The following is a 26,692-nucleotide window of genomic DNA, read 5'->3' on the forward strand; positions in this document are numbered from 1 at the left end:
ATGGCTTGTTTGGTCTTGTTTTGTTATCCACGTGTCCGTCTTTGTGCGTATAGTGCATGTGCCTGTATCTGCTTTACTAAATTATTCTTACATTAGTGCATACTTAGATCATTTCCAATTTTTCTCTGCTATATTGCTGCAAACAAACAGCCTTGCCCACACATCTTTGTAAGCTCTAGAAAATATCTCTCCTGAAAAGTTTCATAAAACTGAAATTGCTAAGTTAAAGGGTAGCCACATTTAAAATTTAAGAGAATACAGTAAATTTTAACAGCTCACTCAGGTATAAATGGCAGCAAGGGCAGAGAGAGTTTGTCTTGTCCATCGTAGCTCCAGCTCCAGAAATAGTACCTGGAACATGGTACAAGCTCAGTGATTATTTGTCGGTGGAATAAATGTGCATATGAGCATATTAATACTGCCTTCTCTAGCTACTTTCAGGAGTGCCTGTTTCTCAGATCCTAGCCAAGGCTGAATATCATCGATCTGTCTCAAACTTCCATAGCCACATTTTAAGCTCTGTCTGAATTGGATGTTGCTGATTCTTTCACAACAGAGCCATTAAGTGCAGTTGTGTGTGTGACAGAAGTGACCTGAACTTGTGAGCTTGCCCTTAAAGGTGCGGTAGGGTCCGGGAGGCGAGCATCTGAGTGCTCTCGTGTGTGCGGTGACTCTGCCCACGGAGCTGCCGCCTGCGACTTCGCCTCTTTGTCACTGTCTGCTCTGGTGTCCCTGGTCACCGCTGTTTACGGGTGCTGTCCTGCGACGGAGATGCGGGGGGTCTGCTCTAGAGCCTTCGGAGCTGACATTTGTGCTGTTTGAACTCCCTTCTAGGTACTTGTTTGCCTTGCAACTTAAGAGAGACCTCCTGGAGGAGCGTCTGCCCTGTGCGGACACCACGGCGGCCCTTCTGGCATCCCACCTTCTGCAGTGTTAGTGTCCCCAGCCGCGGGCGGAGGCGCATACAGTGTCCTAGGTGCACGGCCCTCAGGACCGCCAGCACCTGATGTACCTGCACAGTTAATGAATGTGATGAAAGAACAGGCCTTTGATTTGAGTATTTTCTCCAATAAGCTGAAGATTAACATCTACAGAGTGGAAGTCCTTGAGGCAGACAGTCTCCACCAAGAAAGGAAGGCTCCAGGCCAAGAGCTGCAGCCACACGAATCCTTTCCGAACATCTCTCCTTTGTGTCTTCCCGCATTTTCCCCGTAAATGTCTTGCGTCTGGGAGCCAAGTGGCAGCCCTGACCCTCAGCACCCCTGGAAAGAGACCTCCCTGGGGTGACCGTCACAGCCCCTCTGGTGATAAGTCAGTCATCAAACCCTGAGGGAAAAGAACACATTTCTCAGTATGTCACACAGCAAGAGGTAGCTCAGAAGAGCGGGAAAATTTATATTGTAGGAAGAGGTTCCGAAAAACGGGTGTGTGTCTTGCTGGGGCTTTACAAAGCCCCCCCCCCCCCCCCCCCGACAGGGTAGGACGAAGGAAATGCTGCTTCTGGACTAGAGTCCCTGACACAGAAGTGATGTTTCTGAAATTTGAGCACAGAAAGTAGAATGTAGAAAGTGTGGGGGATCATAGGAACGGCTAAGTACAGGGGTTAATTTGTGGTTTGCCAGGTCCCCTCCCCTCCCCCACACACACCTTGTACAAATAGCAAATTTCATCACTAGGGGCCTTGCTGTCACTTGTTGATATAAGTTTTCAAAGTGACTTCGTTGTTTTTTATTGGGTTTGAGGTCTTCTCAGAGAGACAGCTGGCTTTCCGGTGCCAACGTGGTGTGATAACCTGTCGAGCTGTCGCCCTGCCCTTGGACATGCGCTGCGTCCACTGCGGGAACCTGCAGAGACAGGGCCACCCGCTGCAGCGTGACTCTGAGCCAGGACGTCTGGCTGTAGGAGACGTGACAGAGCAGCTGCTGACAGCATGGTGGGGTCTGAGGCTCGGATACCGCAGCAGACCCGGGGCCCGCCTGCTTGGGGGCTGTGCCCTGCTCATGGGCGGCTGTGTCTTATGTGGACACAGCACACCCTCAAGTGTGGCACAGTGCAAGCGACGTTTCTGTGAACTTGAGATGGTCTCAAAACAAAAAGATGTATATTGTTTAAGATTATTGGGCTTTAACTACAATTCTTGAAACATTAGTGGCCTCTCAAGCTTCATGAAATTAGAAAGAGACATTGTTCCTCAAGAATTTGAGAGGCCCTGAAGGAAAAAATGATTTAAAATAAATAAAATAAGTAAATAAATTAATAATAATAAAATAAATAAAATAAAAAATAAAATGATTTAAAAATTGTCCTGAAACAAACAAGATACATATTCCTGGTCACAACAGTCTTGAGACTACAGACAAATAAAGCGAGGTTTAAAACACAGAAAACTCAGGATAAACTGGCGACTGAGTGTCATCCTCCCTGGGGTCACTCACCAGCATCTTTGTTCTTCAAAACTCAGGAAAAAACTTCTTTACCTGCCTTTATATTTGCCTTTAGTAGCTTAAGATGTGTGGGAAAGTAAAATACAAAATCTTGTTCATAAAATAAAAATATTTATATATTCTTTTATTACAGATTTAGGATAATTTTTTTCTTTTAATTCATGCATTTGCATGTACAAATGCTTGTATTTTTCTTTATTTGAGAATTAGAATTACTGACTGTTGTTCTCTCACTTCAGCTGAAATAGGAGATTATGATGAAACCCTGGATCGAGAGCACCTTAAAGTGAATGAGTACCTACCCAGTCAGGAGCGTTCTCTTGAGAAGATTCTAGAATTCCACCGGAAGCACACGTGAGTCTGTCAGAGTCAGCCGCTGGCACCCTGTCCCTACACTATAATGATGAAATAGTGTATTTAAGTAACGGGAGCCGCCACTAAGGCTTCTGCAAGGCTGACTAAAGTGACCGCCGTCCACTCCCTGGGAGGGCACAGTCTCACTGCTTTAGAAAGGCCGGAAGGGACGTCAGGGCCCTGGTAAGAGTGACCAGAGGGCAGAGCGTCAGGGGCAGCCATGGGGTCCCACCACATGCATGACACTCTTAATGGTGAGAAGCGTGTGGTAGCCCGCCGAGCAGCAGGTGGCCCTCCTGTGAGGTGGGGTAGGGCTGGCGGGCCTGCTCTTTGACTGACTTGACGCTGGTACGTCCTTTCAGGTTGAAGAGAGGTGCAGGAGGGAGGGCCAGGGCCGAGGGCCTGGGGGGAGTTAGCTGTGATATTGAACTCCCCAAAAGGAGAGTGGACAGGAGAGAAGCCTTGCCCTTGAGAAGGTGGACCAAGATGCTCACCTGGAGGACCTTACCCCGGCAAGACTGTGTGCTTCTCATGCATTTGGCCACTCACGGCACTTGGGGAGCTCCTCTTGTGTGCCTGGCATCGGGACGGGCACTGGATACACGAGTATATTGTTGTGCACTGTGGTGTGCAAGCTGAGGGCAGACAGAGTGGCCAGGGTGAGAAGGGTGAGTGGCCGGGCTGCTTGGGCCAGCAGGCATCTCTAAGGAATTGGCCACATAGGGTTGGTGAAGGGGGAGTGCCAGGCGAAGGCAGCAGCCTGGGAGGGTCCAGGAGACCCAGCATGGTGCCCGCAGTTGCAACTGAATTTCTGGCTTGGCTGGTGGAGCAAGTAATAGTGCCCGCTGCTCACAGGAGGCTGTGTGACTCCACTGTCATGGTAAGACCAAGCAAAGGCCCCAGCCCCCTCTCGGTGCACGGTTGGGGGCACCTCTCAGTGTCAGGGTTCAGCACACTGGGGCAGAGGAACAAAGGGTCATCTCCCAGCGCCAGTCCCCAGGGAGATGATCGCCTGTTTGGGATTTGTTCCTGGAGTTGGCGTGGGGCACTACAGGGTCAAGGGTCCCACCAAGGCATCGGTGCCAGCAGGTGGATGGGTCTGGGATGCGGGCAGAGTGTTGTCAACACGTAGGGCACATCAAGCTGTGCAGGTCATCCAGGGAAGAGAGGGTAGACACAGATGGGAGAGCAGGGCCCAGGACAGCCTCCTGAAGACTGGCCTTGAAGGGAGGAGTGAGAAGGGGGCTCCGCCAGAGGCCATGAGAACAAGGCAGGGTGTGTGGGGGTCTCAGGCTCTGAGGGACAGGTACATCAGGAAAGGGTTGAGGCTCCCCACCGGGCCCGGCGAGTGTGGACACAGGCATGTGTGTCAGGTGATGGAATGGTGCAGGTCTATGAGCAGTCACTTTGAGAGCCGCGTGGGAGGGCGCCTGTGCTCACATGTTCATGAGCTTGCACGTGTGTGCGTGTTTGTGCGTCTTAGGGGTGTGTCTCAAGGTGGCTGCTTTAAAAATTCGTGAAAGCCAGTTAAAGAGAAATCAGGTGATGTGCTTGACACAGGACTAACCCTGGGTTCTTTCCAACAGAGTGCCGCCATCCCTGAGCTCAGCTGTCTCTTGGCTCTCATGATCTTTTTCTTTTCTTTCTGTCAGATATTTAGGGGGCGCCTGGGTGGCTCAGTTGGTTAAGCATCCAACTTTGGCTCAATTCATAATCTCATGGTTCGGGTCCTGGGTTGGAGCCCTGCATCGGGCTCTGTGCTGACAGCTTGGAGCCTGGATCCTGCTTCAGATTCTGTATCTCCCTCTCTCTCTGCCCCTCCCCCACTCTCTTGCGCACATGCTTGCTCGCTCTCTCTCTCTCTCTCTCAAAAATAAACATTAAGATATCTATTGTTCAGTGATCTCTACATGCAAGGTGGGATTCGAACTCATAACCCTAAGGTCAAGAGTTGCACACTCCTCTGAGCCAGCCAGGTGCCCCTCTCGTGGTTCTGTTGCACTAACTTTGTCCTCCACGGTCATCAGATATTTACTGCACTTTTATTTCTTTTAATCATTTTTTATGTAGGATTTTTAGAGACGATGTAGTACTTTCATTTTAATCAAGATCTAGTTCTTACATAGTTATTTATAATTATCTTCCTCGACCCACTGGAAACACCCTTGTAATCACCCTTCAAGAGGATATTGAAGGAGTGGTTTTTTTACTTTTATCACAGTTCTTTTGGATCTTTGACATTGAAGGAAAAACATTTGAAAACTGGTGTCTTAGTCCTTCGCGGCTGCTATAACAGAACACCCCGAGCCAGGCAGCTTGGGGACCACAGACTGTGATTTCCCACACTTCTGGAGTTGGGGGTCAGACATGGAGGCACTGGTAGATTCGGGTGTGGTGAGGGCCTGCTTCCTGCGACACGGATGGCATCTTCTCGCACATCCTCATGGGGCGGGAGGGGCCAAGAGCTCCCCGGAGCTTCTGTTAGGGCATTCTTACTCGTGAATCCCCCACCCAGGCCCTCCCAAAGACCCCCCTCCAAATACCATCACCCCAGAGGTTAGGCTGAAGCATCTGAATTTTGGAGGACACACACATTCACTCTGGAACGTTCCACCCTCCACAGTTCATGTCCTTCTCACATGCAAAGTACATTCATTCCACCCCAACAGCCCAAAAGCCTTCACTGCTCTAACACCAACACTAAATCCTCTGATTCCATGGCCTTACCTGAATCTCATCTTGATGAGATCTGGCTGAGACTCCAGGTATGGTTTGCCTGAGGCACAGTCTCCTCTAGCTGTAAAACCAAAGTACTGTGGTAGGGGATAGGCGCAGGGTGCACATTTCCCTTCCAAAGGGAGGGACTAGAAGGAAGAAAAGGGTGACGGGTCTCAGGCAAGTCCAGAACCTAGTGGAGCAAATGACATAAACCTTAAGGCTCAGGAATAATCCTCTTTGGCTCTGTGCCCTGCCCTCCAGGCCTACCATACTCCTCAAGTATACCCTCCTGCGGCTCCAGGCAGCCCTGGCCTTAGAAACCTGAGCAAGGGCCAGTTGTGTTCCCAACCCCTACGCTCTTCCACCGTGGCCTGTGATGGGAGAGGCAGCCCTGATCCAGACTGCCTTTGGGATCCTCCTTCCCCTGTCCTGATTTCCATTGCGGTGGCCGGTCCATACTGACCTCCTGCTCAGCCTCTTAGCCACACCTCGGTGTTCTTGTTTTCTGCAATATGGGCAGGCTGAGCACTTTCCACGTCTTAAAATTCTGCTTCCTTTTTGCTTAAACTTCCATGTCTCGGGCATCTCTCTCCTCCTGCATTGCTATCAGCAGTCAGAGGAGCCCAGCCATACCTTCATCACTTTGCTTAGAAATCTCTTCGGCCACGGGTGCCAGGAGGGCTTGCTCAGTTAAGCCTCCCACTCGATTTCGGCTCAGGTCATGATCTCATTGTTCTTGAGATCGCGCCTGCATCAGGCTCTCCACAAAACACTAGGACACGAATGTAACTCAGCCAGGTGTTGGGCCACTTTATAAAAAGGATTGCCTTTTCTCCTACTTCCAATGACATATTCCTCACTTCTGAGACCTCGCCAGAATGATCTTTACCACCCTCGTGTCTACCAAGTTTTGTTCACGAAGGCTTAGGGCTTCTCTGAGAAGAAAGGCTTTTTCTCTGCTCTCTTTTCCTTCTTAGCCCTTACCAGAATCTCCCTTAGCATCCCTAACCCTAGCCTCCCCTCAGAACTCCTCCAGCTTCTGCCCAGTGCCCTGTTCCAAAACAGAAGCATTGGGACGCCATGGAAAACGGTTGTCACACCCTGGGTGTTCCTGCTTGATGATGATTTATCAAATATAAGCTGATAGTCGGGTGTCCATATCAGACTCAGAGAACAGAAGCTTTAGTCTAAGAACAGAAACTGTGGGAAGGGCTGTTCCTTAAAGATCCAGAAGCTCAGACATGTGGGAATGAGAGGAAGGGTTGTTGATGGAGAACCCCACATGCAGGGCTCAGGCCTTGTGTAGGGGTTCTCCTAACCAGGACCCTGTCTGTCCCCTTCGCCCAGCTGTGCCCTCCCTGAGCGGCAGCCTCCTGGAGGCTGGTCAGTGTGACATGGGCCATGGGCCCTGCCCAGGTCACTGCCCTGGGAGCAGGACTGTGGACTGTGCACTTGGGAAACATGGTTTTATTCCGTTTCATAATTTTATCCTTATAAAAGTATACTCTCTCGGTTAGAATTGTACATTACGAAAACGGTTTTTTTAAGTATGAAATGGGTTTCATGAGATACCGGTGTTATCTGTGGTTTCCCTGCGTTTCGTACCTGTCTCTGCGTAGAGTGTTTGCATGTCACCTCCTCAGTATGAAGAACAAATTACAAGGCTGAGCACCTCAGCTCATTTTGTGCATACAAAGAAAACATTCTACCCATCAGGAAGTGGATCACAGGATAAAAGGAAATGGACAGTTTCTTTGGCCTGTGTGTGCTCTGCTGCACTTCTAGTGGGTAAATACACTCACAAAAGCAATCCATTCTCTAAAAAAGCCTCCTGTGTAGGTTTGTTTCATTCTGCTTTGTTTTCCTGATCAGTTTTGTTACACACCTTGGCTCTTTTAGAAATCAAGTTGTTTTCAGTGCTGTGATCATGCCGTCCTTTGTCATAGGGGCCAGACGCCTGCTGAGTCGGATTTCCAGGTGCTCGAAATTGCCCGAAAGTTGGAAATGTATGGCATCCGTTTTCACGCCGCTTCTGACAGGGAGGGGGCCAAAATTAACCTGGCCGTTTCCCACATGGGTGTCCTCGTGTTCCAGGTAGGGAGAGGGCAGGGGTGTGCGAGGACTGGGTGGGGGCTGATTTGACACGTATTGGTAAATTTTCGTTCTGATGCTGAAGGTCTTGGACTGGTCGGAGGAACCTAGCGTGCCGGTCTCATCCCGTGGAGCACTTCTTTCCCTGTCCTTGCTGTCACAGAGCCCTCTGCCCCCCAGGGCACGCGGTCAAATGCCACCATTCTAATGCTGAGCCACAGTTCATGTCCATAGAACCTTCAGCAGAAACACTGGCTCTTCCACGCTTCAGGCGTGGACCTGCTGCAGGTCTGGGTGTGACGCTCTGTGAGGTGTCATTTCAGTACATGAAATAGACTGGAAAGTATCAGAGTCTGTTGCACGTGATAAGCATCAGTACAGCCTTCAGGAACTCGTGTATTAGTTATGTATGGATATGTAATTAGTGACATAAAATGGCCACTAAGTTCTGCCTGCAGTCACACATGTGTGTGCTTGGGTTTTTGCTGTGGAAGCATCCGAAGCAGAGGAACGCAGACCCTTTGTGCCTGGACATGGTGGAGGGCTCCCTGCATCCTCTCACTCGGGCTCTGTGGCCCAGGTGCATGCAGCCGACCTGCAGAGACCTGCTCATTGCTGACCGCCATGGAAGGTTGCATCCTGGGAGTCCAGGGCTGCATCCTGGGACTCCAGGGAGTCCACTCTGTGGGCTCTTTTTTTTTTTTTTTTTTGAGTTTATTTATTTATTTTGAGGGGGTGGGTGGAGAGACAGAGAGAGAGAATCCCAAGCAGGCTCTGCACTGCCAGCACAGAGCCTGCCCGACGAGGGGCTTGATCTCATGAACCGTGAGATCATGATCTGAGCCGAAATCAAGAGTCAGACACTTAACCAACTGAGCCACCCAGGTGCCCCATCTGTGGGCTCTTTTTAACCTGTGTTTGCCTAAAATGGCTTGTCTAGTCCAGGCCTCTGTAGTCAGGCTACGCTTGCTTTCTTTCCCTTTCCTTTTTTAACCTAGCCATCAAATTTCAATTGCCTACTGGGAAAAAAATTAATTTGTAAACAGAACGCTAATTGTGTTATATCGTACACTGACTGACAGGCAATGATCGTGTCAGGCACACCCGGTGAGTTGGTGGACCCATGACCTCCCACACCTGCTCACTCAGATGACAGTTCTACCATCGTGCATGATGAAAATCACATCCATCCGAATCCAGCCAATGTCATTTTCCAGAAAAGGATAACTAGTTTGTAACTGGAAGAAGTTAAAACCAGAAATTAGAGTCTTCAAATTAACCACGTTAGATGGAATTCACTATTACTCTCTCAATTGTTGATGCGGGGGCACCCCGTGGTGACAGGCCTGCGTCCCTACTCCAGCCCACAGAGAGCCTCCTCTTGTAAAGACTTTCGTTTGGAAATACTTTCAAACTTAGAGAAAAACTGTAAAGAATTAGAACAGCACATTGAGCCCCCACTTGCCCTTTGCCCAGATTGACGCGCTCCAGCATTTCTCACGTGTGCTTTATGGTTTGTGCTTCCCCCAGCACACATTCTCCTCCCCCAGCTCTCTACATGCACGCGCACATGTGCACCTGCAGATGGTTTCTCTGAAGCATTGGAGAGTGAGCTGTAGACTTGAGGGCCTTTGACCACTGAAGGCACATATTTCTAACAAGAAAGGGCTCCCTTACCCTCCTCACTGACGCAGCTGATCCACTGTTCATTTTCTGGTCTTGTCAGCCGGCAGCGTCCTCACAGCTGCTGTTCTCCCCAGGATGGGACCCAGTCGAGGACCAGATGCAGCACTTAGCGATCGTGCCTGCAGTGTCCTTTAAGCTGGAACATTTTTTTTTTCTTTATCTTTTACCGCCTTGACAGTATTGAAGAGCACAGTCCTTTTTCTCTTTAATAGGATGTTCTTGACTTGTGGTTTGTGATCTGTTTTCCTGGGATTAGGTTCAGGGGACACATTCCCAGCTGGACACATTCCCTACCCGGGTATTGTCACGTCCTTCTCAGGGGGTCACGACAGAGACACCACCTGGCCTCACTGGTGGTGTGAATCTTCATCGCTGCTTTCTGGTTATTAGCTATCAGTTACTATAGTTACTGGTTTTTCTCTTTCAACTAATAAGCAATCTGTGGAGAGCCATGTTAAGACCATTCAGTTATCCTGTTTCCCTCCAGATCTCACACCCACTGAACCAGATGGTCACAGGCTCCCGCAGTCCTGGGCCTCACTTTCAAACTCAGTTAACCAGGGATCGAAATCCTCTCCGTTCAGAAGAAACAGAACCTATGCCAGGGATGGAAGAGGAGAAACAAAGCCCATAGAATCCTCAGAGAGGACCCCACCTTTTGTCTGTCCCATGGGCAAGACATAGAAAATTGCTTTATGCTGGGTGATGCTTATGAGGAATAGGAATCCGAATGTACAGTTTTCATCTTGTTATGTGAAATTCTAGTCTAGTCATTTATAACAGTAAAACACTGGTAATTCATCAGGAGGCTGGTGCATCCATACTGTGGAGCATCAGGCAACTGCACAGGAACGTAGAGGCTTCCTGTGTCGTGGCACGTGGGACGTTCTGTCGGACGCCCTGTCCCTGTTGTGTGAGCAAAGACTCAACAGGTGTGTGTGGGGTTTGCTGCTGCCCGTGGGGAAAAAGGAGAATTACACCCCATTTATGCCATAGAAGAACCAGGTGGTATTCGTGGCCACGGGGAAGGCAGCTGTGGGTTCCGGGAGCCAGTGAGGGGGCTTTTCCCTGTGGACACATTCTGGTGCCTGCGAGTTTGAACCTTGTTGACGTGTTACTGTCTTACGTTTTCTGGAACGCCCTGCAGAAGTCAGAGAGGACCTTCATCTCTGAAACACGAGCAGTGTCCAGTCACAGGGACACACGGAGAACAGGAGCGCCTGCAGGTCTGAGATGCGGTGGCAGGGCGGTGTTGGCGGGATGGGACTGGAAGATGAAAGTAAGGCAGAATCTCCACCAGGAGGCTTTGACTGAAGGTGGAGGAGGGGAGCGAAAATTCGGGGAACAGCTCGGGAGGTCCAGCACCCAGCACCCAGGAAGCCCAAAGCAGCAGAGGGAGCCTTTAAGAAATTACCTGGGGAAAATATCCAGAACTGAATGCACAAATTTCTATGTTAGAACCATCTACACGTTCCTCGTATAACCCACGAGGAAAGATCACCACAGAACACACCGGCGTGAAATGTCATAGTAGGGGATGGGACCAGAGAGCCTCCAGGAGGAGAGACCAGGAAGCGTGTCAGACTCGTCAGGGGCAACACTGGAAGCCACAAGACGACCGGGCAGGCGGTCGTGCAGAACACGAAAGTAAGTCAGTTCCCACCCAAGGGCCTGTGCCCCGTCCAGCAGGACTTCCCAGGACTTCCGTGCAGAGAAAATAAGAGAGTTTTCCAGACACGCAGTTTTGCAAAGGGGTGAGTGCTGAGCACCCCTTAAAGGACGAAAGAGACCAGGATGGCGGCGGGGGGGCAGGGGTGGCCTCACGCTGGGGGCTGGGGCCCGGAGAGCACCTGCCAGCGCGCAGGCAGCGGGGAGAAAATTGTCTCGTGGATCAGACCCATCAAAGAGTTTAAATTCTGCATGGATGGTTTAGGCTGAATTGGTGATGGGAACATAGAGAATTGAGTAAATGAAAAGAGGCACTCAGTAAGTCAAGAAAAAGGAAAGGAGAAAAATATAGTTAGAATTCACCATAGCTCAGCCTGTGAGCTGTATTCACGTGATCAATAGTATGGAAACCAAATTTAAAATTCAGTGGCCATCGAGGGGTGTGGGAGGGCTCAGAGGCCAGGTCTCCCACAGGCACCCCGGGCAGGCATCAGAGCTGCTGGGGAGGGTGGGGGGGGTTTCTGTCCCAGCAGGAGTGCTTGAGCATGGGGCCCACAATGCCTGGGTTCTGTCTCAGGCCCTGCCTGACGTTTCTAATTACACCGTGGGTCATTGCATACAAATCCGTGTGAGAGCAGTGCTGCCGGCTGCTCAGGTTTAAAAGTTAGAAAGTCTCTGCTCTCTTTCTCACTCTTTCTCTAAATAAATAAACTTTAAAAGCGGAGAGGGCTTCTCGGTGGCTCAGTCAGTTAAGTGTCCCACTCTTGGTTTCGGCTCAGGTCATTATCTCACAGTTGGTGGGATCGAGCCTCGAGTCTGGCTCTGCGTGCGCGGACAGCGCAGAACCTGCTTGGGATTCTCTCCTCCCTCGCTGCCCCCTCCTGCTTACTCACGTGCACGCACACTCTCTGTGTGTAAATATACTTTAAAAAATAATAATAGTAATTTGTAGGAGAGCCGTATCAAAAACATCAACTTTTCCTAAAACAGGCAGATTTGTATGTTTAGTGTTGACATATTAATTCAGAGTCATTCCAAATATAATTGTAAAGTATCAAGTGGGTTGTTGTGCTATCTGGTAAGTTTGTAATTTAAACATTTCTCTGTTTCCGGGCGTTTGAGTGGCACGGTCGGTTGAGCATCCAACTTCAGCTCAGGTCATGATCTCACAGTTTGTGAGTTCAAGCCCCACGTTGGGCTCTGTGCTGACAGAGGTCCTCCCCACCCCACCTTCCCTCTCCGCTCCTCCCCGGTTGTGTTCTTTTTCAAAAATCTATATTAAAAAATAAAAAATCTTCTCTTTTCATGAAAAAAATGTGTGTGTCTGTCTGGATTATAAATGTGTCTGAGTGTGCATCTCATGGATTTCAGGGCACCACCAAAATTAACACTTTTAACTGGTCCAGAGTCCGAAAACTCAGCTTCAAGAGGAAAAGGTTTCTCATCAAACTGCACCCAGAGGTCCGTGTAAGTACAATTTTGAGCACTTTCTAAATTTTAAGAAAATTTATTCTGCTAGAATATTGACTTTTCAAATTATAAAGCACTTTGGCGCCATGCACACAAGAGTTTAAGGATGGGATCTGGAATTGTGTGGAAGGGCTTCTAGGTAACCTGCCCTGTAGGGCTGCCGCTGAGGATGGGTCAGCGTTCTGGGCAGGGACCACTTACACAGCTCTTCCCAGCTGGCTTTCGGGTTTAGCCGGGTCTGGGGTGAGAGAGAGAAGCTCCCAGGGGCTGCTGAGAACAGTCTGTTTATTGAGCCTCTTTGTTCTCTAGGTAAGGAGGCTGTGGTCTGAAGGCCTACAGCACATTAGCATTAGAGCTTCTGTCACGAGTAAGCTGAGGGATGTTCCCAGTATTCTCCTGTCTCTTTGATTCAGAAATTGACCTTTTACGTGCTCTAAATGGAGAAGTCTTGATTTTCAGAAAATAAGTACTCCTTTCATTTGAGATTGTCTGTCAATAAAGTAATAATTACATATGAATTTACTGAAATGGGTAAAGATGGAAAAAAGTAAATGTCTCTATAAGTGTGATAGTTAGGAAAAATCCAGTACTTGAAACGATTCGAAGATGTCCACATTGGTACGTTCCCAGTGTACAAAGGAGGTTAGGAAATGAGAGTAGATTAGCCGAACGCTGCGGTTGAGGCCTAAGAGGCTGTGTCAGCGAAGACTGGCTTCCAGTGGTGGGAGATTTAGGTCCTGAACCAGCTGAGAAGAAGGCTCTACTTAAGCTTTTAAAAGGCGCTTGATTAGCAAGAGCCTTTGTCCAACAGCAGGTTCCTGGGCTGCCTGGCTGTTTCCTTTCTGTAGAAGCCAGGAAGGAAGGCTTGTTTCTTACTCAATATCTGCTGTAGGGATGGGAGGGAAGGATAAGGATGCTGAAAACATACACAAAATCAGGTAAAGGGCTGCCGTTTTCTCCGTGAGTGAAAGAAAGGGTTCTGGGGCTGTTGGGACAAGTTGGAAAGAGGAGCGTCCCTGCCCAGTGTGCTGGAGCCACAGCGTGACACTCCATCAAGGCTCAGGGCTGCGGCTGCACCTGCCCATGGCAGTTACAGCTTGTATCCGTCAGCACTTAGATTTTAAAGACAGAATACAGGAGTCTGGGTAGGATAGTCTTTCTGGAAGATAATTTAGTAATATGTCACGAGGTTCAAAAATGTGCATTGTGGGGGCACCTGGCTGGCTCAGTCGGAAGAGCATGTGACTCTTGTTCTCGAGGTCATGACTTTGAGCCCCGTGTTGGATGTAGAGATTACATAAGTAAATAAATAATTTTTTTTAATATGCATTGTTTTAAGCTCAGTGTAACAATTCTAGGAACTTATCCTGAGGAGTAGTTATGAGAGAAGGCAGTAGTTTCTTTAAGGCGATGTGTGTGAGGACATCCAGCACATCCCAAAACTCTGCAGGCAACAGCATATAAATAATTGCCTCACAGACAAAATGCCCTGGTTTGCTGGGTGGGATGTGTCGCAAGGATACACTTATAAATGTTAGCAGTTGTGCGATCGTGGGTGACTGTATTTTTCTGGTAATTTCTACAGTGAAATTTCTTCTCTTAAATATAAATGACACCAGAAGTCTTTATAGATAATTCAGAATAAAAATCTTCCTGAGTTTTTTCAAGTTTATTTATTTATTTTAAATTTTTATTTTTGAGAGAGAGAATGTGCCCGTGAGCAGGGGAGGGGCAGAGAGAGAGGGAGACACAGAATCCGAAGCAGACTCCAGGCTCCGAGCCGTCAGCACAGAGCCTGATGCGGGGCTTGAACTCACGAACCATGAAATCATGACCTGAGCTGAGGTTGGACACTTAACCAACGGAGCCACCCAGGCGCCCCAAGTTTATTTTGAGCAGGAGTGCGTGCACATGCACTCGCACTTGAGCACTTGAGGGGCAGAGAGAGGGGGAGAGAGAGTCCCGTGCCGTCAGTGCAGAGCCCAGCTCGGGACTCTGTTTCATGAACCGTGACATCATGACCTGAGCCAAAATCAAGGGTCAGACGCTCAACCCATGGAGTCACCCAGGTCTCCCAAAAATATCTTCCTAATTTTTAACTTTGAATAAAAAGCCTGTTGCCTGAGTACTGCCTAAATTTTCTTCTTGAATTAGTTACTTGAACCTTTGTGTTTTGTTTCTAGGGACCTTACCAGGACACACTGGAGTTCTTGTTGGGTAGTAGAGACGGCTGTAAGAACTTCTGGAAGATCTGTGTGGAGTATCACACCTTCTTCAGACTCTTTGATCAACCTCAGCCCAGAGCTAAAGCTGTCTTCTTCAGCAGGGGCTCCTCCTTCAGATACAGGTGGGGCCACACCACGTGTCAACGGGGCTCTGGCGGCTTTGTAGGACTGAGAGTATGCATGTCCCTGGTCAGCAGGCAAGCACTGTGAAATGGTTCAGAGAATTACATGCAGAACACAGCTACTGTGAAACTGGAGGGAGCAAATCCAGTAAGATAGTGGAAAAAACAGTTGTGATAAAAACTGCGAAATCAGTTATGCTTATCACAAACAGAACTTTACAATGTCTCTGGGAACTTAGAGGGCTGGCACGTGCTATTTCGCCTTCCTGGAAAATTTATGCTGTGAATTGCTGCCGATTCTTTCCTTTAAAATCTGAACTTTTATTCACAGTGGAAGGACTCAGAAGCAGCTGGTGGATTATGTCCGAGACAGTGGGGTGAAGAGGGTTCCCTATGAGAGGTGAGCACCATGGTCTTTGTGGTGGAGAGTATGTGCTTTCAAAGTTAATATTTTACATAGTTTTAACCTTTACGTAGTCACCTCAAGTACGTAAACATGTATTTTGACACTGGAGTTCTCTTTCTCTTATTTTTTTTAAATAATGGATTAATATCTGTCTGTAGTTACTCTGCGCAGATACGGATAATTACTTTTTAGCCTCTAATCTGTATAGCGTATCTTATATATAATGTTTTTATATAGTATGCTTAACTTTGAATCTGAAAATGCATGGGTTTTTTGCATGTGGAATTTTTCTTCAGCGTGAGGGGATAATTTTACCTCTTCTGCGACATCTGTTTTATCTGAATTCCTGCTTTTTGTCACTGCCTGTTTCTAGCCAGGTGCCTGTGGCATGTTATCAGAACCTTAGCCCCGTTCTTACGTGCACTCTTCCTCGGGGCACGGCTGCCCTCAGAACAGGTGCTGGGAGAGGCAGGCTCGGTGGCTCACAGATTGTTCTCTGTTTGCAGAAGACACAGCAAGACTCGGATGTCTATTCGTGCTCTGACTGCAGACTTGCCAAGACAGGTTAGTCCTTCCGGTTGAAACATACGTGATATTATCACCCGTACTCTTTTGCAGAATCACCTGGCAGTGTTGTAACAGGACTCTTAGAATCAGTCCTGTTGTTTACATGGCACTCCCAGCCCGGGGGCTGTTTGCAGAAAAGGAGTCCTAAGTAAGGAAAAAGCTTTGTGCACTGAGACGCACCACGGTGGCATTGTAACGCTGCCTGTGCTAGGTGACTCACTAGCACGGTTTTGGTTTCAGGTGTGCCCATTCGATGGGGAGTACCCGGGAACCGCCACAAGTCCCGGGGCAGGAGAGCGGTGTGCGGCCTGGGACACACGCACAATGTGTTGGCAAGGGGAGCTAGCAGGTTGTGGAGCAGCCTGTGTGATGAATCTAAAGTGACAGATGCACAGAGAGGACAGGCTAGAGGCACAAACCTAAGTGTCCCGTGTCGTCTCTGGGTGGCAGGGTTCCAGGCAAGTTCTACTACTTGCCTATCAGGAAGCTCAGCCTTGCTTGTCAGGAAAACAGACACTGAATGTTACCTTTATAAAAGCGTGAAACTGTAAAATGCCAGCTTAGGACGCTAATTTACTTAAACTATATTCACAGAGTGAGATTTTTTTTGCTAATATGTTAAGGGTGAAAAGCAGGAAACAAATTTATATCCGTGTTTGGCGTGATTACTACTATACTAAGCATGGGCATAGCCAGAGGCACGTGCAAATGCTTCACAGAAAGACATTTGACCACAGAATCCAAAATGTGATAGCAGAGCCGGCGTGAGGGGACGTGGCTGGTCCTGTGCTTCCCGTGTGCTTGACTAGAGTCTTCCTGTCTGCAGGCTCACATATGTACTGTATGTAGACTCTTGCTCTCTTCATGTGATGCTGTCACTGTCTCCTCGTGCAGCTCCGTAGTTTCACATTTAGAAGTTTTTATTCCCGTTCGATGTTAGTCTTTGTTGACAGTTGGTCATTTATATTGTTATAGTGTTTCCAGAAGCTGCACTTGTACCTCATGTATCAAAGCTCGTGTTTCCCAAACTTTGTTTAATTGGATCTTTTAAATAAAAACATTCCTTGGGGCGCCTGGGTGGCGCAGTCGGTTAAGCGTCCGACTTCAGCCAGGTCACGATCTCGCGGTCCGTGAGTTCGAGCCCCGCGTCGGGCTCTGGGCTGATGGCTCAGAGCCTGGAGCCTGTTTCCGATTCTGTGTCTCCCTCTCTCTCTGCCCCTTCCCCGTTCATGCTCTGTCTCTCTCTGTCCCAAAAAAATAAGTAAACGTTAAAAAAAATAAATAAATAAATAAATAAATAAATAAAAACATTCCTTAACTCTTCTAGGTACGTTTCACATTTAGGAATTTTTTGCTAAATCAATGGATATTAGAAGACTTCTGTTTAAACAAAGTTAAGATTTATGAACGGTTTCTTTTTTTTAATTTTTTTTAAAGTTTATTTATTTTGAGAGAAAGAGAGCACACAAGCACAGGAGGGGCAAAGAGAGAGGGAGGCAGAGAATCCCAGACAGGCCTTGCGCTGTCAGCACAGAGCCCAATGTAGGGGCCGATCCCATGAACCGCGGGATCACGATCAGACCTGAAATAAAGAATCGGAAGCTTAACTGACTAAACCACTCAGGTGCCCCTGAATAGTTTGAAATAGTATGAATGGGGGCACCTGACTGGCTCAGTCAGAAGAGCGTGTGACTCTTGATCTCAAGGTTGTGAATTCAAGTCCCACATTGGAGCTGCAGCCTACATTAAAAATGAATGAATAAAATCGTATGAATAGGGGTGCCTGGGTGGCTCAGTTGATTGAGCATCCAGTACAACTCTTGATTTCAGCCCAGGTCATGATCTCAGGTTTGAGGGTTTTGAGGCCAGAATCAGGCTCCATGCTGACAGTGTAGAGGCTGCTTGAGATCCTCTCTCTCCCTCTCTCTCTGCCCCTCCCCCACTCGTGCTCTCTTTCCCTGTCTCAAAATAAACATTAAAAAGATAATAGTCTAAGAATTACATTTAAACTTTCAGTTCTGATACTGTCTTTTAAAAACCACAAGAGCATGTTGAGTACAGTTGGATGATTGAAAAAGCGATGGGATGCACACCTGTGAGAGACTGACCTGTGGACTGAAAGCTACCATTTTCTTTCTGGTCGGTCACTGCTTTGGCTTCTACCGCTGCGCTCATATCGCATGCCGCTCCTTGCGCGGAAAATCATTCAGGACTGTCTGGTGATACCTTGGTCTAACCACCCCCTTGACGATGTTGTGTGTGTATACGTCATCTGAAGTTTCCTGGAGGCATGACTGTCTTGTGGCACGTGAGCAGTGACAGAAGGAGAAGAGAGGGCTCACCCCGTCTCCTTGCGTGTGGGACTGTGAGTGAGGACAGGGTCCTCCTGCCCCTGAGCAGCTGCTCACGCGAGCTGGGGGCGACGCCAGTGCTTCCAGAAGGCCCCGGGCTCCTGTGCTGCCGGCGCTGGCAGAGTCCCCGGCCGTGCGTGCCCATGTGAACGTACTACCGACGCGCTTCATCAGTGCCTGGCCATGACCTCCGAGGAATGAGCGTCATGTGCAGCCGTGTGTGTCGCCTTATTGGTGCTTTGCTTTGGAGTCTCGTTAGCTGAATGGAGTGGCTCACACCCTCTGTCCTCTGCCCCGGAAATGATGAGTATCCAGCACGCTCTCCTGCAACCTCAGGGTGGCACGGGACACTCTTACAGCAGAAGAGAAAAAATGAAACTGTGAGGGGTTTTAAACAGATGATCCTGGGTCCTTCTGAAATCCTATCTACGTTTACAAATCTTCAGTTCTAATGGGGAAAGTCTGGTCGGTCGCACTTCTTAGTGGAGGCAGACGTACGAGCTTGGGTCCGTTAGCTTTGCAGCTTTCTAATGATTTGTAATCTTATGTGCGCCTCTTTTCTTCTCTTCATCTGTGACCCGCAGAGCGTCTCCTTCACCGAGGGCCTGAGGACCTCTGCGTCCCCGTCTTCAGCAGACGCCTCCTTCTATTCCGTTCCTACCTCCCCTCTGGCCCTGCGAGGCCTGCCTGATTTCAGAGACAGCAGTGGCTCCCTCACCGAGCCCCAGGCTCCCGACACCAAGAGGCCAGCCGCAGAGGGGAGCAGCACAGCAGCGGCCGACGGCAACACCAGACGGGCCCGGTCCCCCGGGCCCCCTGCACCGCAGCCTTGTCAAGGTGTTGCGTTTTGTCACGTTGTGAGGAGTTGCAGCCCCAGTCGCCCCGTGGGGCAGAGTCACGACACTGCCACAGACCCAGATGCAGGGGGTGCTGGCGGGGAGCGTAGAGCTGCTGGTAAAAGTGACCGCGGGGGTGGCGGCGGCTTGACCGTGGGTTTGTCCCCCACCAAGGGGGAGCACCCACATGGCCGGCAGGGCAGCGGTGGTGGGGGGGGGCCTGTTTTCACATTGACAAATGCCCGGCTGCAGGTGTCTGAGGAGTTCATAGACGATGACCCGGCAGACATCTCTTTCTTTGCTGGAGGCTCGGAGGCATTTTCCTTCCCCTACTGTGCATTAGCCCCGCAGGCCCCTCCCTGTGGTCACCCCAACTCCACCCCCTCCAGCCCAGACAGGTACCCCCCGGGGGTCATACACATGCACGTAGAGCACGGTTTTGAATTTGAGGGAGAGGATGGCTTTGGTGGCAACGTGCACCCCTCAGACACCTCAGAGCTGTTTGAGGTGAAGGCACAAGCCAGCCTGATGCAGAGCCTGCTGAGCGCCTCGGAGACCAGCTCGCTGAGGAACAACCAGTCTGAGAACAGCTCCCTCAGCAACCTGCCGCTTCACAGCGGCCTGTCTGTGCGCACTCCCAGCTCGGCCAATCAGTCCGAGGCCAGCTCCATGGCCAACTTCCCAGCCTGCTCGGTCCGCTCCGAGGCCAGCTCAGCCTTCCAGCTCTCAGACATTATCGACCAGTTAGAGCAGCTCAGCTACCCGCCCACCACCGCTGAGGACTCCAGCAGCACAGACACGGATTCGTGGGGCGCCGAGGCCGGGGCCCCACTAGACATGAGCCTTTTTTTCAGCAACCCTTTTGCACAGACAGGTGGAGAGAGAGTCCTTTTTGATCTGCAGACCATAAAGAATTTGACTCCAGGAGAGCGGGTAGATAAACACCCTTCCTGAGCAGCCCTGGGCCCCCTTGCAGGGTCACCCCCCACCCGCTCAGTGTGGTGAGAGCTCAGACTGGTGGCTTTACACCTAGGCAGCGAGTCTGTGTTCGAGGCTAGATGTTCTTCTTTTTCTAGTTTTCTGCTTAGTCTGTTCTGAATATCAAAGGATTAAAACTTTTGCTTAGAATGGTGTGTTAAAAGGCGTAAAGTAGATGAGTATTTCCACCTAGAGGCTGATGAGTCAGTCTTCGCAGCTTTATCTCTGGCATACGCGTTGACTCAGCGAGAAACTGGCGCCCCACTTTTGGAACGGTACGCGGTTCTGGTCCACGTTGGTCTCTCCTGCAGTGTGCATTGTGCCTGGTGCTTCTTTTTTAAGATGAAGCTTGCTGCCTGAGCTTCATCAGGACGGCAGTCTGGTGAGATTTGTCCAGGTCCCGCACAGAATTTCCAGTAAGCCCCGCAGAACCCAGCTCCTGGGAAAGGCCCTGGAGGCCGAGGCCCCCTGCCTGCCCAGCCCTGCAGCTGCACGTGGCGGGGTCCCTGGCCCTGCGGCAGCGCTCTCTGCGCCAAGGGCATTGTCTACTGACTTTAGATCCAGAAATGGTGCTGTGTTTAGATAGTGGGCTTGGAGAAGTTTGGTTTAAAATGCAATGTAAGTTTGAACTGCTTTCTTCCATCTGGCTTAATCGGGATATAAAATATTTGGTTGCAGAAAAAGCAGAACTGGACACACCGATCTGCCTGAAAGTTCAAGTGCGTAAGCTCTCACCAGAGCTCTCTGCTTCACACTGATGGGGGAGCTGTTCACTAAAAAGCAGCAGCACCCAGGAGCTCCACACACGTCAGGGGCTGAGATGTTCACTCTTCGTTCGGGAGTGTCATTTCCTTCAGGTCGGGTTGCATGTGGTACGTGGGCGCCAGCCCTTTCTAGTAGTGTCTGTTTCTGAGGCAGACGGAACGGCCACGGGAATGGACAGCCTGAGGTGGCCGTGCCCACCGGACGGGCACACTCGCAGGTGCCTTGGTCTGCGCCACTGTGAAGCCCGGGCTGCTGCCCACTCCACAGATCGGACTTTCGTAGCTTATCCTTTCTGGTCTTACCTAGTAGAGACAGGCCGTGTTAAAGGCTGTGCTTCTTAAACGTCCCTTGGTAACTGCAGGCCTCCCGTCTGTCCCTGTGTGCGGATGGCGGACCCTCCGCCTGGCGGGTACCTGTGCACACGCCCAGCAGCCAGCGGCCTCTCGCCAGGGGCTGTCTTTGTCATCCGCATTCACCGGATTACCAGCAGAGGCTTTTTGCCAAATGTGTTGATTTTCCATTTCTGTACCTGCCTTAAACCTGCGGCACCGTCTCATCACTGTGGCCTGCAGGTCCTTCTCGCTTATCCTATCCCTTGTTCCTGAGACCTGGCCTGTGTCCAGCGTGGAGGCAGTCTGGTGCAGTGTCGTTCGTGTTGGCTGACCAGTACCTGTGAAGAGACGGTGTGAGTGAGGGAGAAGGTGGTAGGGTTGCACAGGTAGGAACCACAAGTTAGAATAGCATGTTCCAGACACTTTGTCTTTCCCTTGGGGTCACTCAGAAACAAACCCTGCCTGTGTCTGTGCAGCGAGGAGTTAATCTGTATTCCATGGAAAATGCTTTTCCTGGGCTGTAGTCGTCATGAGGGCTGCCTCTCTCCTAATGAAAGTGCCTGGCATTGGGCTCAGCGAACCTGAGTTGTCCTGTTTCGGGTGCCTAGGCAGCAGGCCCCACGTGGGTGGGTTGGAGCCAGCCAGGGCGGGTGGGGGAGGACCTCATCACACCACCCTTGTCCTGCAGATTCCGAGTAAAGGCTGTTCTCCGACAGCTTCTACCGGGCCTTCCTGTAAAGGAGTTCTGTTTCGCCGGTGAGCCTTCATTTTCTAGAGTTGATTTTTTGCTTTTTATTTAGAATGTTTTCAAAATACACAAAAGCAGAAAAGGGAGTAGACATACCCCCGATGCCACCCCACTCAGCGTTACCAGAGTCCGACCGTGCCTGTGCCGTCTGCTCCTTTTCCTTCTCCGCGTTTGGTGCTCTAATATTTTCTTGTGGGCCCTGACATGCCGATGCCTTTCCTCAGAATGTCTACGTGCATCTCTGAAACTGAAACGTGACCCCTTCTCTCATGGGGCCACAGACAGTCATGCAAACTTAATAATCCCGTGGTATCCTCAATAACCCTGTGGTATCCTCCAGTACCAGGGATGTACTTGAATTTGCCCTGGTGCCTGAAGGGCCTGTTAATACCTGATTTGTTCAGATCCGGCTCTAAACGCACTCTGCTCAACACATGTGGCAGTGACCGCCCTTCCACCTTCTCTCGTTGACAAGACCCACTTCGTGCCAGTGACTTGTAGAAGGAGCCAGGCCCCTGGTCCTGGCTCGCGCCCCTGCCTATGCCGTCACCTGTCTGCCCTTCCCCTGATTCTCTGGGGGCTGAGCCCCGAGACGTGCGGACCGCTGAGCATGTGCCCTCACCCACCAGCCCTCGTCCCGCAGCCCCACGAGGCTGGCACCTCTGTGCCATCAGCACGTGGGGCAGCACGGCTGAGAAACGAGCCTGGTCCCAGACGCTCTGTGGACACCACTGGGACAGCTGTTACGTTCAGATTCAGGTTTAGCTTTTTGGCAAGATCTGGAGAAATGTAGAAGAGCTTTTCTCTTCCAGAGTGTTCATACTATGTTTAGGTTGGCAGGTCTCCCTTTCTAGTGAAGTCAGTGACTTGGAAACCAGTCGTGGCTTTCCTTGGAGGCGCCTGCCATTCACGTCTCCACCAACCCCCTTTGCTTCCGGGTGGGTCGTAACCCCCACACATAGGGAGTTCTTTAGAAACCTGGGGAAGGGGAGCCCGAAGGACGCTTCCTGCTACATATGTGCTTTCTGCTTGTAGCAGATAGTTCAGGCAGTGACCTTGTTCTGTTTTATCTTAGTAAGAGATGCTTTACCACAAATATCAAAATATCTGGAGCAGTTTGGATTGAGCGACAGTACTTCCTGAAGCATCGTTGGGTCTTTCTTTTGTTTGTTTATGACCATTGATCACGATCGGAAGCCCTCGTGTGCACGAGGCCGTCTTGGGAGGGTGGTCCCTTATTCCTGGATCACAGGATGGATGTTCGTACCTGAGTGAGCTGTGCAGAGTTGTAACGAGCACTTCTTATGTCAGTGGCCACTTTGCTGAGAGTGTGTAGTTGAAAAGTGCCTGCAGTGTAAACGGTTTTCTCCTTTTATGTGCTGCCTGCCTTGGCCAGATGCAGGCCTGACCTCCCACAGGAGGGCACCCACCAGCCCCATCACAGACGGGAGTGTTGGGGCCATAGACAGTGCCTGTTACCTCCATGAAGTCCACCTCTGAGAGTACACCTGCTTGAGGCAGAATATTTATTTATATTAGTTATCAAGTCTATTTTTGTATTTAAGTTTCCAAAGTCCAGTATTTTACATACACCAATATATGAGTATCTAAAGTCTAATAGTAAAGTTTCAGGTTAGCAAGATTGACTGCACTCAAATCGGCAATGGTGTGTACTGTGTAACTTTATGAGTCGCTAGGTCTGGTTGTGTGCCTTTTCTGTGTTCCAAGGGAATTCCCTGAGTATGGAGTTAGGTCAGGATCCCCTTTTCCAGTTAACAAAGTGTGTTGTGTCAATGACACATGATGTTACGTTAGTGTCAGTTGTACAACAGTGATTGGACAAGTCTGGGCATCGGGTGTGCTTGCTGTGAGGGTGGCCGCCATCTGTCACCACACAACCTCATCACAGTACCTTGTGTGTGACAACACACATTTTAGAAATAGCAGTAATGTAGATGGATGGACAATAAAAATAGGACATCAAAAAGCTTACAGGGAAACCTGTACATCTGTTCATCATAGTCGTTTGCAAAGTCCTTTCTAACTGGGTCCTATGTGGACATACGTGGATTTTCAGTGACGATCTCCTCCACCTGCCGCCCCACGTGAGTCACCACGAGCGCCCCTCGTGTCGTGGCTGCAATCACGTAGGACCCACCTGGCACGTGGGCCATCTCCCCATGAGCCATGTGTTTGTGTGACATTTGATGTCAGTGCCTGTGTCTTCAAGGTACCATTCCCTCCTGGTTCACGGAACATCAAAAAAGAAATCCATTTCTAGAACAATTACTTCACAGACAAAAATGTTAACCTTCTCCAGGCGCGTACAGTTGAGAATTGAGAATTTCAGTGTGTGTTCTCAAGGCATGGAGTCACGCTGCCAGGGTTTTTCTTTGGCCCTTGTCCTGAAGTTACAGAGCTTGTCACAGCTGGCTGGAGTGCAGGTGGCCTGGTTGGCCCCTCTGTGAGGTCTGGTGGCTGTGCTGTGAGGTCCCAAAGTGCTATCTTTGGCCTAAACATCTACTTTCCTCTAGGAAATGCAGAGGAAAGGAACCGGTACTTCCTGACGCACTTAATTTATTCATTCTCTAAAGAAAACACGGATGTTGCCTCCTTTGTGGTACTTAACAGAATTTGTTTTCCACTGAAATTGCCATTTATAAATTCACAGATATGTACTAATTCAGAACTTAATTGTTTATTCAATAAAATAAGGAAATATTTACTATGAACTTTTAAATGGGATTTTTAGCTTCCTTTCCCTCTCCTTTTTTTATAGTTTTGGTTTATATATGTTAAAGATGGTCTCGCGTATTAAACGAATCTCTGGAACAGCTACATCTTGTTTCTACAACCTCTTCACTGGCGCCTCTTTCACTTCGTAGGCTTCTGAGCAGCGAATAGGCACCTTGGCGGGCTTGCTTCAGGTGTGGACAGGCGGCCCTCTGGAAGGCCAGCAGGGGAGGGTGCCGTGCACTTTCGCGGGGGTCACTCTGTCTCAGGGCCTGACGGGTGCGGCCAGCGTGCAGGCGGACTTGGGGGGCCATGGCCTGCTGCTCAGGGCCCCGCACCGCACCTCTCGGGTGGTGCTGTCTGCAGCATTGGGGACAAACACGTGGTCCTTAGGCTTAGACTGCACGCAGAACACCTGCTGCTGGCTTCTTAATTCTGAAGGTGAGAACGTTGTGCCTTTTCTTCCCCGAGTCAGCTGGAACCCTGTGAAGTCCCCGACCCAAAGCGCAGCAGCTACACAGAGTCTGAACTTGAGTTTCCCCTCTGGCCAACACGAGCTCTTGCTGCCCCCACGGAGCCGCCCCCCCCCCCCCCCCGTGCAGCCCCCCCCGCTGGGTCCTGGAGCTTGGCGGATGCTGCTCTCACCTACCTCTCCCTCCTGGTGCTCTGAGCAACACGGGCCCCTGGGAGCGGCTGCCGGTCTCCTCCCTGGGGCTTCGCGGTGCCTGGCGCCTGGTGTGGCCGGAACCGGGGGGGCCGTGGCAGCAGCAGCAGCCTTCTAGAAAAGCACCTTGGCACACACCCCACAACCCGCGTGGGTGGTCCCTTCCCCACTCAGAGGGTTGGTGTGCCACAGGAAGTCCTTCCCTCCCGCGACACGTGGGTCCCCACGAGGTGTGTCATTAACAAATCCAGATTTCAAGGAACTGCTCAAAGCTTTCTCTTTTCCATCTCATCTCTAGGATGACTGGTTAGAAGGGTGAAAAACGTCTGACTTTTATTGCTGAATTATGTCAATCTCGGTTACATTTGTTTCCTAACAACATCACATACAGGCTTTTTTGTGGGTTTTTTGTTTTTGTTTTTGTTTTTTTTTGAATAGTTGGTTGTGGGTACCTTGTCCCCGATGCTGCAGTGGGTTCAGAAGACCCATGTCCTCCGTTAGAACCCAGATGCAGGGCACCCTGGACCACACGCAAGAGACCTCACCCCTGCAGACGCCCAAAATGTGACTGTGTTGTAGGCCACAAGACCTGTTTTCCTTAACAGGGAAAGAGTCCTGTTTATTTAGAACAAAAGAAAAGATTGACAATGCACGATGGCGTCTCCCTCTTCACTTCAGGTCACCACAGCCACATCCACACCCTGAGGTCCCCCTGTGCCAGGCACCGGCCCACAGCCTTGTAGGTGAGCACCACAGCGCCGTGGAAAGGTACGGCACAAGTCAGCCCTCCTCTGCCGTTTGGCGGTAACACGGCGGGCGACCAGCTGCTGTTTGTGCCCCATGCGCCCGCCGTTTTTCTTCCACTCTTATTTTTGAGCCAGATTTTGTGTAAAAGTGACCCCCGACATCCTAGTCCAAAAGCAGAGCCAGAAGTAGTTTTCTGCTAACTTGTGATGCTCACATTTACCTGAATTCTCTGTACAGTTTAGCCTTTTCCATTTATGGAATTAATGATCCATTTTTCAAACGAAAGGAGTTTCTAGATCTTACTTTCTTGCTATCATATTAACCTTCAGACTTGACCTTGTATTTTCCAAACCGAACCTTGATTCTTCATCCACCTTAGGCAGGATTTTCAAGAGAGTTCATTACAAGGTTTTGAAAAAGAATTTAAAGGTACGAAATGAAAATAAGCCTAACTTTTGCTCTGTGCTGTTATCTCTCCCCAGCTAGTTAGATGGATAAGGTGAAGATGATCACAGAAGTGTAATACTGTGCTTTTTAAAATGGCATTTCAAAAATTACAAGATAGTTAGACATTTTGGGAAATAAAGAACATCACCTGTCAGAGTTGCTTCCTGTTGGCAGTTTGAAATGTTTTAAATGTGCGTTTTCAAAGATAATCAAATCTTGTGCGTTGGCCCTTTGAGTGCAGAGCTGTCTTGAACACTGGGTGGACAGCGTGGAGCCACTCCAGCAGGAATGAGGTGCTCAGTAGAACATAGCTATCATTTTTGTCTATCAATTTCAAAGA

At 49.7% G+C, this 26,692-nt stretch overlaps 1 protein-coding gene across 8 annotated transcripts in view; it reads left to right on the plus strand.

The window, feature by feature from the left end:
• The window catches only part of FARP2 (FERM, ARH/RhoGEF and pleckstrin domain protein 2), a 105,625-nt gene that overhangs the window by 50,097 nt on the left and 28,836 nt on the right, over positions 1 to 26,692 (plus strand). For 7 of the 8 annotated variants that reach the window (XR_015255680.1, XM_086720208.1, XM_086720211.1 and 4 more), the window contains exons 6-13: positions 835 to 932; positions 2,684 to 2,798; positions 7,463 to 7,610; positions 12,333 to 12,428; positions 14,615 to 14,778; positions 15,110 to 15,178; positions 15,691 to 15,748; positions 18,687 to 18,939. Coding sequence is in view for 7 of the 8 variants with exons in the window: in XM_086720208.1 (XP_086576334.1) it covers positions 835 to 932; positions 2,684 to 2,798; positions 7,463 to 7,610; positions 12,333 to 12,428; positions 14,615 to 14,778; positions 15,110 to 15,178; positions 15,691 to 15,748; positions 18,687 to 18,939 (1,001 nt within the window). In the remaining variant the exon portion in view is untranslated. The remainder of the gene's footprint in view (positions 1 to 834; positions 933 to 2,683; positions 2,799 to 7,462; positions 7,611 to 12,332; positions 12,429 to 14,614; positions 14,779 to 15,109; positions 15,179 to 15,690; positions 15,749 to 18,686; positions 18,940 to 26,692) is intronic. The other variant, XM_086720209.1, reaches the window with a different exon arrangement.

Source organism: Puma concolor, chromosome C1, assembly GCF_028749965.1.
Source record: "Puma concolor isolate L17-30 chromosome C1, mPumCon1.1.hap2, whole genome shotgun sequence".
Classification (NCBI taxonomy): domain Eukaryota; kingdom Metazoa; phylum Chordata; class Mammalia; order Carnivora; family Felidae; genus Puma; species Puma concolor.